General features: G+C 47.5%; 1 protein-coding gene across 4 annotated transcripts in view; it reads left to right on the forward strand.

The window, feature by feature from the left end:
- The window catches only part of chd2 (chromodomain helicase DNA binding protein 2), a 104,006-nt gene that overhangs the window by 53,164 nt on the left and 36,986 nt on the right, over nt 1–13,856 (forward strand). For all 4 annotated transcript variants that reach the window (XM_072470515.1, XM_072470516.1, XM_072470518.1 and 1 more), the window contains 4 exons: nt 407–623; nt 3,896–3,985; nt 4,373–4,563; nt 6,055–6,243. In XM_072470515.1, coding sequence (XP_072326616.1) covers nt 407–623; nt 3,896–3,985; nt 4,373–4,563; nt 6,055–6,243 — 687 coding nt within the window. The remainder of the gene's footprint in view (nt 1–406; nt 624–3,895; nt 3,986–4,372; nt 4,564–6,054; nt 6,244–13,856) is intronic.

The following is a 13,856-nucleotide window of genomic DNA, read 5'->3' on the forward strand; positions in this document are numbered from 1 at the left end:
CATCGCATGAATGAATTTGTTAAAAATCACTTCATTATTGGTGGCCATACCATCAGCTTCCTTTGCCCTAAGCTCTGCAGTTCTCTTCCCAAACTTTGCTACCCCTTTACCTGACTTTCTCCTTTACTTTAAAACCTATCTCTTTGACCAAGCTTTTGAACTTGAATGGCCCCTTCGGTGTCGTAAATTAATGTGACGCATCTGCCCATCTATCTCCTTACGTGACTTTGTGTTGCATTTTGTTTTGTAATGCCCCTGTAAAGCACTTTGATGTGTCTTTATATGGCAAAGCTATGGAAGTTGCTGTTGTAATTTTGGTGTTTTAATAGTTAATTCCTGGACTCTCTGCGCATTTGTCTTGGCTCGGTGAGTTCACTGTATGTATTTTGTCTTCTCCCCCTCCCAGGTGTAACAGTGTGATTCTAGCTGACGAAATGGGTCTGGGCAAAACGATCCAAACCATCTCGTTCCTCTCGAACTTGTTCAACCAGCATCAGCTCTACGGTCCCTTCCTACTGGTCGTCCCGCTCTCCACCCTCACCTCCTGGCAGCGAGAGTTTGACATCTGGGAGCCCAACATGAATGTGGTCGTCTACATTGGCGATGTCATGAGCCGCAATACGGTTAGTACGGCACCTTGCTGACGAACGCTTGCCGCTGATCGGGAAACAGTGGGAGTTTGAAATTGTGTCGGATACGGAAAGGGCTCAGATCGATAGGCTTCTGAGAAGCTGGCTCATTAATGTCTTGGGTGGGGTCATCCCTCAAAAAGTCTTATTGCAATTGTTTGTTTTTCTCCTGCAGGCCAGTGGGCTCATTGTGCCTTTTGGTACTCCAGCTCCACTACGTTTCCGTGCGATCTGGATGTTACTCAGTTACCAGGCTGGAATATGCTTCGATGGTGTGTTCCTGCTCGGATAATTGTCTAAATGCTATTGGGTTTCTAAGCAACTATTTAACAATGCAGACAGCCCAGTCAAACATCATTTGTCCTTCCTGTTGTCTCTTCTCGTTTCCCTTGAGGGTTTGTTGGATTGTGATCAGGATTTGAGTAGTGAGCCAGCTTTTCATATTCTTTCACTCTTTCTTCCCCCCCACACACACATCTCCCAAGACGTTTTGAGACAAATTGTAAAGTTGCTTTTTGCAACTTTGCTGAGATGAGATAACAAACCAGAACCTGAAATGAAAAATGAAAAATCGCTTATTGTCACAAGTAGGGGCCGGTTTAGCACACTGGGCTAAATAGCTGGCTTTTAAAGCAGACCAAGGCAGGCCAGCAGCATGGTTCAATTCCCGTACCAGCCTCCCCGAACAGGTGCCGGAATGTGGCGACTAGGGGCTTTTCACAGTAACTTCGTTTGAAGCCTACTTGTGACAATAAGCGATTTTCATTTCATTTAATTTCAAGTAGGCTTCAAATGAAGTTACTGTGAAAAGCCCATAGTCGCCACATTCCGGCACCTGACCGGGGAGGCTGGTACGGGAATTGAACCGTGCTGCTGGCCTGCCTTGGTCTGCTTTCAAAGCCAGCGATTTAGCCCTGTACTAAACCAGCCCCGATGGAGAAACTGAGCAGTCACCTTGTGAGGAGCTGGAGGCAGAAAGACCTGGGACCTTTCCATTCTTGGTGGTTCAGTCACTCCCTACCTTGACTAGTTGACTGATCAAGGAGCTAACATTGGGCTTTTTCATTTATTGGTTTTGCATTTATTTGTAACAACGTTGCCAGAAAAATAAAAAAACTTTAGAAAAGGCCGAAATAAACAAATATGAATACATAGGAAACACATACAGATACGAGGCATATTAACACTGAGCTCCCAGTAATCGGTTACCACAACCGTACTGTTTTAACTACCAACATGTTGCCCCATGGTGTTAAAACATACCAGGGGCGGGTGTTTGAGGCTAACCAAGGCAACACCCTGTTGTTGCCGTGGCCGCACCCATGTATTTTTCTTTCCCTCGGTACCCTTTGGGCCCTCCTGCCCCTGTACTCTGGGTGGTGTCTCCCCTCCCCCCTTTTCCTTAGCCCCTCCCCTTTCATTCGTTACGGTCCCCCCCGCCCCCCCCATGCACACCGCCCACCGCCACCTCATTGATTGCTGGTCACAACAGGTCCTCAAACAGGTTGGTAAATTGCTTCCAAGTGTTGCGGACATTGGGTTTTTCCTGACTGGATGTAGAGCCTGAGGTTATAAGATCTAAAACAAGAACAAAGAACAAAGAAATGTACAGCACAGGAACAGGCCCTTCGGCCCTCCAAGCCCGTGCCGACCATACTGCCCGACTAAACTACAATCTTCTACACTTCCTGGGTCCGTATCCTTCTATTCCCATCCTATTCATATATTTGTCAAGATGCCCCTTAAATGTCCCTATCGTCCCTGCTTCCACTACCTCCTCCGGTAGTGAGTTCCAGGCACCCACTACCCTCTGTGTAAAAAAACTTGCCTCGTACATCTACTCTAAACCTTGCCCCTCTCACCTTAAACCTATGCCCCCTAGTAATTGACCCCTCTACCCTGGGGAAAAGCCTCTGACTATCCACTCTGTCTATGCCCCTCATAATTTTGTATACCTCTATCAGGTCGCCCCTCAACCTCCTTCGTTCCATTGAGAACAAACCGAGTTTATTCAATCGCTCCTCATAGCTTATGCCCTCCATACCAGGCAACATTCTGGTAAATCTCTTCAGCACCCTCTCTAAAGCCTCCACATCCTTCTGGTAGTGTGGCGACCAGAATTGAACGCTATACTCCAAGTGTGGCCTAACTAAGGTTCTATACAGCTGCAACATGACCTGCCAATTCTTATACTCAATGCCCCGGCCAATGAAGGCAAGCATGCCGTATGCCTTCTTGACTACCTTCTCCACCTGTGTTGCCCCTTTCAATGACCTGTGGACCTGTACTCCTAGATCTCTTTGACTTTCAATACTCTTGAGGGTTCTACAATTCACTGTATATTCCCTACCTGCATTAGCCCTTCCAAAATGCATTACCTCACATTTGTCCGGATCAAACTCCATCTGCCATCTCTCCGCCCAAGTCTCCAGACAATCTAAATCCTGCTGTATCCTCAGACAGTCCTCATCGCTATCCGCAATTCCACCAACCTTTGTGTCGTCTGCAAACTTACTAATCAGACCAGTTACATTTTCCTCCAAATCATTTATATATACTACAAAGAGCAAAGGTCCCAGCACTGATCCCTGTGGAACACCACTGGTCACAGCCCTCCAATTAGAAAAGCATCCCTCCATTGCTACTCTCTGCCTTCTATGGCCTAGCCAGTTCTGTATCCACCTTGCCAGTTCACCCCGATCCCTTGTGACTTCACCTTTTGTACTAGTCTACCATGAGGGACCTTGTCAAAGGCCTTACTGAAGTCCATATAGACAACATCTACTGCCCTACCTGCATCAATCATCTTAGTGACCTCCTCGAAAAACTCTATCAAGTTAGTGAGACACGACCTCCCCTTCACAAAACCGTGCTGCCTCTCACTAATACGTCCATTTGCTTCCAAATGGGAGTAGATCCTGTCTCGAAGAATTCTCTCCAGTAATTTCCCTACCACTGAAGTAAGGCTCACCGGCCTGTAGTTCCCGGGATTATCCTTGCTACCCTTCTTAAACAGAGGAACAACATTGGCTATTCTCCAGTCCTCCGGGACATCCCCTGAAGACAGCGAGGATCCAAATATTTCTGTCAAGGCCTCAGCAATCTACTAATGGTTGAAGGCCATTCCCTGTTGTGCGCGATATAAACCAGCATTTGGTTGGTGGGCACACTCGTTCAAGGACTAGGACCCCGGGCCTGTTGATATTGCATGACCGCCGGTGAACATTAACGTCCGGCGCACAGCTCATTAACATTTTCTGTTACAGATCAGGGAATATGACTGGTTACACCCTGAGACAAAGAGGATGAAGTTTAATGTGTTGATAACGACATACGAAATTCTGCTCAAAGATAAGGTAACATACTCTGGGACAAGTTGACTGGGAATTTGATAACCTTGAGATGAAACTGGACTGGTAACCAAGAGGCGTAATTTCAGAATTGGCACAGAGGGAGCGATAGCAAAGAATATTTTCCACTCGAAAGGATTGTGAAGTTATGGAATGCTTTACCACAAATGGCTGTCGGGATGCTGAGTTGGTCATAAGGGTTAAGCGCGAGTTAGATAAATGCTGGAAGAAGAAAATAATCAAAGGGTATGGGGAAAGAGCAAAAGTACTGACATTAGAATAGAAAACCCCACCACGGAGCGATGGGGCACAAGCCCCATTGGCTGAGTGCCTTTTATTTGTGCTGAAAATTCAGTCATCAATTCTTACCGAGACTTGTGTTTTTCTTGTCAGAATGTTTTGGGGAGCATAAACTGGGCTTTCCTGGGAGTGGACGAAGCTCACCGATTGAAGAATGATGACTCCCTCTTGTACCGGACTCTGATTGATTTCAAGTCCAACCATCGGCTGCTGATAACGGGGACTCCACTGCAGAACTCGCTGAAGGAGCTCTGGTCCCTCCTGCACTTCATCATGCCTGAAAAGTAAGCCAACCTCTTAAAGCGGAAAGAAATACGGTCTTGGATCAAGATTTGCAACTAGGTTTAGTTAATTCCCCTGCCAACCCGCCCCATTCCCGTAAGCCTGACCACATTGACGCTGAGAACTGCTCCACAGGTACAGGCTGCCCGTCATCACCTGATGCATGCAGTCTCCATCCTGTATGTACCTTTTGGGTGAATAGTATCCGGCTTATTGAAGACCACACTCAGCCATGTCCTCGCATTTGCTTTTGAGCTAATGTTAATAGATAGCAGTGGGGAATGAGAGGTTAGATTGATTTGTTGCCCATTTAGTCAGATGTAATGGGATTGATTATGTTTGTATCCAATTTGAATAACTTGCCTAACATGTGGTGTAAGCAGGACAGATTATGATTATCCCTGGGATTCAGATTACATCCCAGATCCCTTCATTGTGCATCCTCTGGGAAAGATTTGCAGGGTTACAGAGAGAGAGAGAACGTGCACAGCCTGTACAGAGCTAGCACAGGCATGATTGGTCAAATGGCTGCCTTCTGGGATTCTGCCCATGGGTTACCCCATCTCTGGATCTGTAAAGATTTAATCACCTGCTGATGCTCGTATTCCAAGCATTGTCTGGCAACTTTGAATCTGTCTATATATATGTTTCTGGAAAATACCTCTTCATTCATAGGGGCTGGTTTAGCACACTGGGCTAAATCGCTGGCTTTTAAAGCAGACCAAGGCGGGCCAGCAGCACGGTTCAATTCCCGTACCAGCCTCCCCGAACAGGCGCCGGAATGTGGCGACTAGGGTCTTTTCACAGTAACTTCATTGAAGCCTACTCATGACAATAAGCGATTTTCATTTCATTTTCATTTCATTCACCTGAGGAAGGAGCAGTGCTCCGAAAGCTAGTGACATCAAAACAAACCTGTTGGACTTTAACCTGGTGTTGTAAAACTTCTTACTGTGCTCACCCCAGTCCAACGCCGGCATCTCCCCATCATTCTGGGATTCTATGATTCATTAAGCCTCAGGTCTTGCATCAAAAAAGGTGCAGCGATTCTCACAAAGTGTGGCACTGAAGGAGTGCTGCCTGGCTGGCGATGCTGTGTGGCATGTTATTCCTTTAAGACATGTGCAGCACGGTAGAACAGTGGTTTGCACAGTTGCTTCACAGCTCCAGGGTCCCAGGTTCGATTCCTGGCTTGGGTCACTGTCTGAGCGGTTTCTGCACGTTCTCCCCATGTCTGCGTGGGTTTCCTCCGGATGCTCCGGTTTCCTCCCACAGTCCAAAGTTGTGCAGGTTAGGTGGATTGGCCGTGCTAAATTGCCCTTGGTGTCCAAAAAATGTTAGGTGGGGTCACTGGGTTACGGGAATAGGGTGGAGGTGTGGACTTAAGTAGGGTGCTCTTTCCAAGAACTGTGCAGACTCGATGGGCCAAATGTCCACCTTCAGCACTGTAAATTCTATGTACCATTCGCATCTGAATTTTCTTTCCGCTCCAGGTTTGATGCCTGGGAGGACTTTGAAGAGGAACATGGGAAGGGAAGAGAAAATGGTTTCCAAAGTCTCCACAGGGTGCTGGAACCCTTCCTGCTGCGCCGAGTGAAGAAAGATGTTGAAAAATCACTTCCTGCCAAAGTTGAACAGATTCTGAGGGTGGAAATGTCAGCCTCACAGAAGCAGTATTATAAGTAAGAGCTCAGCTGATGTTGTGGTGAGGAGATCACGGAGAGGTGGAAGTTCAGGGTCTAATGAAGGTTTTGTAAAATTAATTTTGTCTTTTTTTCAAACCCTCTACTCTTGGGGATGACGCAGTGGTTAGCACAGTTGCCTCGCAGTGCCAGGGACCCGGGTTCGATTCCGACCTTGGCTGGCTGACTGTGTGGAGTTTGCACTTTCACCCCGTGTCTGCGTGGGTTTCCTCCGCGTGCTCCGGTTTTCTCCCACAGTACAATGATGTGCAGGTTAGGTGGATTGGCAATGATAAACTTTCCTTTAGGTTGGGTGGGGTTGCGGGGGAGTGGGACAAGGTAGGGTGGTCTTTCGAAGGGTTGGTACAGATATAACAAAGAACAAAGAAATGTACAGCACAGGAACAGGCCCTTCGGCCCTCCAAGCCCGTGCCGACCATGCTGCCCGACTAAACTATAATCTTCTACACTTCCTGGGTCCGTATGAGTCCTAGTCTCACCCTATGAATAGGATGAGACTATTCCCATCCTATTCATATATTTGTCAAGATGCCCCTTAAATGTCCCTATCGTCCCTGCTTCCACTACCTCCTCCGGTAGCGAGTTCCAGGCACCCACTACCCTCTGCGTAAAAAACTTGCCTCGTACATCTACTCTAAACCTTGCCCCTCTCACCTTAAACCTATGCCCCCTAGTAATTGACCCCTCTACCCTGGGGAAAAGCCTCTGACTATCCACTCTGTCTATGCCCCTCATAATTTTGTATACCTCTATCAGGTCTCCCCTCAACCTCCTTCGTTCCAGTGAGAACAAACCGAGTTTATTCAATCGCTCCTCATAGCTAATGCCCTCCATACCAGGCAACATTCTGGTAAATCTCTTCAGCACCCTCTCTAAAGCCTCCACATCCTTCTGGTAGTGTGGCGACCAGAATTGAATACTATACTCCAAGTGTGGCCTAACTAAGGTTCTATACAGCTGCAACATGACTTGCCAATTCTTATACTCAATGCCCCGGCCAATGAAGGCAAGCATGCCGTATGCCTTCTTGACTACCTTCTCCACCTGTGTTGCCCCTTTCAATGACCTGTGGACCTGTGCTCCTAGATCTCTTTGACTTTCAATACTCTTGAGGGTTCTACCATTCACTGTATATTCCCTACCTGCATTAGCCCTTCCAAAATGCATTACCTCACATTTGTCCGGATTAAACACCATCTGCCATCTCTACGCCCAAGTCTCCAGACAATCTAAATCCTGCTGTATCCTCCGACAGTCCTCATCGCTATCCGCAATTCCACCAACCTTTGTGTCTGCAAACTTACTAATCAGACCAGTTACATTTTCCTCCAAATCATTTATATATACTACAAAGAGCAAAGGTCCCAGCACTGATCCCTGTGGAACACCACTGGTCACAGCCCTCCAATTAGAAAAGCATCCCTCCATTGCTACTCTCTGCCTTCTATGGCCTAGCCAGTTCTGTATCCACCTTGCCAGCTCACCCCTGATCCCGTGTGACTTCACCTTTTGTACTAGTCTACCATGAGGGACCTTGTCAAAGGCCTTACTGAAGTCCATATAGACAACATCTACTGCCCTACCTGCATCAATCATCTTAGTGACCTCCTCGAAAAACTCTTATCAAGTTAGTGAGACACGACCTCCCCTTCACAAAACCGTGCTGCCTCTCACTAATACGTCCATTTGCTTCCAAATGGGAGTAGATCCTGTCTCGAAGAATTCTCTCCAGTAATTTCCCTACCACTGAAGTAAGGCTCACCGGCCTGTAGTTCCCGGGATTATCCTTGCTACCCTTCTTAAACAGAGGAACAACATTGGCTATTCTCCAGTCCTCCGGGACATTCCCTGAAGACAGTGAGGATCCAAAGATTTCTGTCAAGGCCTCAGCAATTTCCTCTCCAGCCTCCTTCAGTATTCTGGGGTAGATCCCATCAGGCCCTGGGGACTTATCTACCTTAATATTTTTTAAGACACCCAACACCTCGTCTTTTTGGATCACAATGTGACCCAGGCTATCTACACCCCCTTCTCCAGACTCAACATCTACCAATTCCTTCTCTTTGGTGAATACTGATGCAAAGTATTCATTTAGTACCTCGCCCATTTCCTCTGGCTCCACACATAGACTCCCTTGCCTATCCTTCAGTGGGCCAACCCTTTCCCTGGCTACCCTCTTGCTTTTTATGTACATGTAAAAAGCCTTGGGATTTTCCTTAACCCTATTTGCCAATGACTTTTCGTGACCCCTTCTAGCCCTCCTGACTCCTTGCTTAAGTTCCTTCCTACTTTCCTTATATTCCACGCAGGCTTTGTCTGTTCCCAGCCTTTTAGCCCTGACAAATGCCTCCTTTTTCTTTTTGACGAGGCCTACAATATCACTCGTCATCCAAGGTTCCCGAAAATTGCCGTATTTATCTTTCTTCCTCACAGGAACATGCCGGTCCTGTATTCCTTTCAACTGCCACTTGAAAGCCTCCCACATGTCAGATGTTGATTTGCCCTCAGACATCCGCCCCCAATCTATGTTCTTCAGTTCCCGCCTAATATTGTTATAATTAACCTTCCCCCAATTTAGCACATTCATCCTCGGACCACTCTTATCCTTGTCCACCAGTACTTTAAAACTTACTGAATTGTGGTCACTGTTACCGAAATGCTCCCCTACTGAAACATCTACCACCTGGCCGGGCTCATTCCCCAATACCAGGTCCAGTACCGCCCCTTCCCTAGTTGGACTGTCTACATATTGTTTTAAGAAGCCCTCCTGGATGCTCCTTACAAACTCCGCCCCGTCTAAGCCCCTGGCACTAAGTGAGTCCCAGTCAATATTGGGAAAGTTGAAGTCTCCCATCAGCACAACCCTGTTGTTTTTACTCTTTTCCAAAATCTGTCTACCTATCTGCTCCTCTATCTCCCGCTGGCTGTTGGGAGGCCTGTAGTATACCCCCAACATTGTGACTGCACCCTTCTTATTCCTGATCTCTACCCATATAGCCTCACTGCCCTCTGAGGTGTCCTCTCGCAGTACAGCTGTGATATTCTCCCGAACAAGTAGCGCAACTCCGCCTCCCCTTTTACATCCCCCTCTATCCCGCCTGAAACATCTAAATCCTGGAACGTTTAGCTGCCAATCCTGCCCTTCCCTCAACCAGGTCTCTGTAATGGCAACAACATCATAGTTCCAAGTACTAATCCAAGCTCTAAGTTCATCTGCCTTACCCGTAATGCTCCTTGCATTAAAACATATGCACTTCAGGCCACCAGACCCGCTGTGTTCAGCAGCTTCTCCCCGTCTGCTCTGCCTCAGAGCCACACTGTCCCTATTCCCTAGTTCTCCCTCAATGCTCTCACCTTCTCACCTATTGCTCCCGTGCCCACCCCCTGCCATACTAGTTTAAACCCTCCCGTGTGACACTAGCAAACCTCGCGGCCAGGATATTTATGCCTCTCCGGTTTAGATGCAACCCGTCCTTCTTATACAGGTCACACCTGCCCCGGAAGAGCTCCCAGTGGTCCAGATAATGGAAACCCTCCCTCCTACACCAGCTGTTTAGCCACGTGTTTATCTGCTCTATCTTCCTATTTCTAGCCTCACTGGCACGTGGCACAGGGAGTAATCCCGAGATTACAACCCTCGAGGTCCTGTCTTTTAACTTTCTGCCTAGCTCCCTGAACTCCTGCTGCAGGACCTCATGCCCCTTCCTGCCTATGTCGTTAGTACCAATATGTACAACGACCTCTGCCTGTTTGCCCTCCCCCTTCAGGATTCCCTCTACCCGTTCGGAGACATCCTGGACCCTGGCACCAGGGAGGCAACATACCATCCTGGAGTCTCTTTCACGTCCACAGAAGCGCCTATCTGTGCCCCTGACTATAGAGTCCCCTATTACTATTACTCTTCTGCGCTTTGACCCTCCCTTCTGAACATCAGAGCCAGCCGTGGTGCCACTGCTCTGGCTGCTGCTGTTTTCCCCTGATAGGCTATCCCCCCCGACAGTATCCAAAGGGGTATATCTGTTCGAGAGGGGGACAACCACAGATATGATGGACTGAATGGCCTCCTGCACTGTAGGGATTCTATGATTATTACCTGCTTTACTAATTTTTGCCGTTTACGCATGCTGGACTCTATATATCGCCCTTCCCGCTGATTTGAGTGTAGGCGGTTAGTGCTGGAGGGCTATGTTACCTCTGGAGGACAACACAGTCAAGACCGATCTTGATTCATCCTTTATCCATACCCTGCAGTGGAATAGCTAGCTGATTTTCCTCTGCCTCCCTAACACTCGGCATTGAGGACAGCTGCTGAGACCACCTAAATCGACAGAGAGCAGAGAATAATTATAACTTCCTGGTGTCACCCGATGAGGGAGCAATGTAATGACATTTTGGCAATTTTTTTCTAGCCTCAGTATTGAGTCATTGAGCCATGTGCTCCCTCTGCATCCAAAGTGTGAATAAAATTGATTACTGAATCATTCAGTAACCACCAGGATTCTACTATTGTAATGGTTAGTTTATGGAGCACAGGAGCCAAATAATGAATAGGTTGTCCTCTCCTAAAGTGCCGCATTAATTCCATTGCGGCAATATGCATTTTTGCGACCTGGAGTTGTGAAGGAGGTTGAATATACATTGATAATCTTTCGAATTTTCAGTGGAGGCTGTGTCGTTGTCTAACTCAGCCTTTAGGGCAGCACGGTAGCACAGTGGTTAGCACAGTTGCTTCACAGCTCCAGCGTCCCAGGTTCAATTCCCAGCTTGGGCCACTCTCTGTGCAGAGTCTGCATGGGTTTCCTCTGGGTGCTCCGGTTTCCTCCCAAAGTCCAAAGATGTGCAGGTTAGGTGGCTTGGCCATGCTAAAATGTCCTTAAAAAGGTTGGGTGGGGTTGTTGGGATAGGGTGGGGATGTGGGCTTAGGTAGGGTGCTCTTTCCAAGGGGCAGGACGGACTCGGTGGGCTGAATGGCCTGCACTGTACATTTTGTGATTCTATGAATGTATTCAAGATTTTAGATTTGAGGATCATGGCGGGCAGTTAGGGAAGTGGCGTTGACGCCACGATCAGATCAGCCATGATCTCATTGAATGGCAGATCAGTTCGGGGGAATGAATGGTCCGCTGCTCCTTTTTCTTGTGTTCTTGTATTGTCTCGATGGAATTAAACAGTTTTATAAATAGCAAGACCTTAAGGCCAAGTGACTTTGCATTTGTGATGTTGTGGCCTCCATTCCTGATGGATCAGGTCAGTGGTGGGCAACCTATAACATGAGGGCCGCATTCGGCCCATCTGGGTTCTGCATACGGCCAACGAGGCATTTTGTTGACCGTTGCCCGCGTGCAGAGTCTGACACATTCCGTGATTTCCGTCCGCGTAGATTTTTTCTTACCGATATGACTAAAGTGATCCGCACGTAAAGTGAGGGAGAGTGAAGTGAGGTGTGTTCTGATTGCTCACAGCATTGACTGAGAGAGACATGTGCTGCGCCCAAAGTGAAAATATTTTATTTATTTTTGCTATTTGATAGTTCTATTAATATTTAGTTTTTGGTAGCATTGTGGTTAGCACAATTGCTCCACAGCTCCAGGGTCCCTGGTTCGATTCGCCGCTGGGTCACTGCGGAGTTTGCACGTTCTCCCCGTGTCTGCGTGGGTTTCCTCCGGGTGCTCCGGTTTCCTCCCACAGTCCAAAGATGTGCAGGTTAGGTGGATTGGCCATGATAAATTGCCCTTAGTGTCCAAAATTGCCCTTAGTGCTGGGTGGGGTTACTGGGCTATGGGGATCGGGTGGAGGTGTGGACTTGGGTAGGGTGCTCGTTCCAAGAGCCGGTGCAGACTCGATGGGCCGAATGGCCTCCTTCTGCACTGTAAATTCTATGTAAATAACTGATTACGCATTTTCTGTAACTCATTATGAAATATTTGACATGTATTAAAAGTATGTCATGGAATCTACGGCACGGAGACAGGCCCTTCACCCCAAACTGGTCCATGCAAACCAAAAAGCCCACCCAAGCTGACCCCATTTACCTGCATCTGGCCTATATTCCTCTAAACCGTCCCTATTCATGTATCTGCCCTTTAAATGTTGTCAATGTCTTTTAAAGGGTATTTCATCTTATTCATGGGGTAAACAAGTCTGATTTCAATCTTGCGGCTCACCGAGATGAAGGAGGGCCACTAATGCGGCCCACTCGCCACTGTTTCAGATACTGGTCACAGCTTCACTACCGTGGGAATGCTCCAGATTGGAATTGGCGTAGATAGCTCGAAGGGTGGCTGTAGGGCTGAAGAAGATTCCAGAGATAGGATGGGAAAGGCCATGGAAATTTGAAGATGAGGGTGGAGAATTTTAAAGTAGAGGTGCTGCTCAACTAGGAGCTAATGTAGGCCAGAGGGCACTGGGGCGATGAGTCAGCAGGACAATATTCAAGTTGGGACAAGAGTATTGAATGGCTATAAGCTTATAATAATAATCTTTATTGTCACAAGTAGGCTTACATTAACACTGCAATGAAGTTCCTGTGAAAAGGCCCTAGTCGCCACATTCCAGCGCCTGTTCGGGTACACAGAGGGAGGGTTCAGAATGTCCAATTCACCTAAAAGCACGTCTTTCGGGACATATGGAAGGAAACCGGAGCACCTGGAGGGAACCCACACAGACACAGGGAGAACGTGCAGACTCCACACAGACAGTGACCCAAGCCGGGAATCGAACCTGGGACCCTGGAGCTGTGAAGCAACAGTGCTTACCCACTGCTACCGTGCTGCCCCGGGGTTGCACAGGGTTGGTCTATTGAGGCCAGCCAATAATGAGTTGAAATAGTCAAGTCTAGAGGTAACAAAGACACAGATGAGAGTTTCAGCAGCAGTTAAGCTACAGCAGGGGCAGGGCGATGTTATGGGAGGGGAACAAGGCATCTTGATGGTGGTGTGGACTTATGATCCAAAGCTCACCTTCAAATGTAGCACCAAAGTTGTGTACAGTCTCGACAGTTGCCAGGGCGAGGAACAGAATGAGGAGCAAGAGGAAGAAGTTGTGACTCGGACAAAATGCAATGGGTTCTGTTTTCCAAGCAGTTAATTTGAGAAAATTTCTGTTCATCCAGTTATGGATGTTGAACAGATTTGAGGTGATGGAAAGGTCAGAAGTGAGGTGGAGGCGGGATAGAGCTCCATATTGTGAGCATTCATGTGGAAACTGACACCAAGTTTTTGAGTGATATCACCCAGCGGAAGTGTGCAGATGAGAAATAGGAGGGGGGCCAAGGAGAGGGGTACCAGAGGTGACTGTGCAGGAATGGGAAGGAAAACCACTTAACTAGGATGAGTATAAAATTCATAGCATTAAGTGAGATGAGTAATGACGCAGGATAGTGGATCTGTACGATGTCATGTAAGAGAAGTTCATATGTTAAAAGGCTGCGGTATCTACTTTGGTTGGAAGTAGGATTGAGAATAACAGAACTGCTGGAATATTTTGCACCCCAGTGAGGTAAGGGTAGGTATCCAGGAGGCGAAGGAAGAGCCCATGACAGAATAATCATGCATGAACTCTGGATGGAATGGATTTGATGCATCCGTTAGACT

Source organism: Scyliorhinus torazame, chromosome 12 (assembly GCF_047496885.1).
Source record: "Scyliorhinus torazame isolate Kashiwa2021f chromosome 12, sScyTor2.1, whole genome shotgun sequence".
Classification (NCBI taxonomy): domain Eukaryota; kingdom Metazoa; phylum Chordata; class Chondrichthyes; order Carcharhiniformes; family Scyliorhinidae; genus Scyliorhinus; species Scyliorhinus torazame.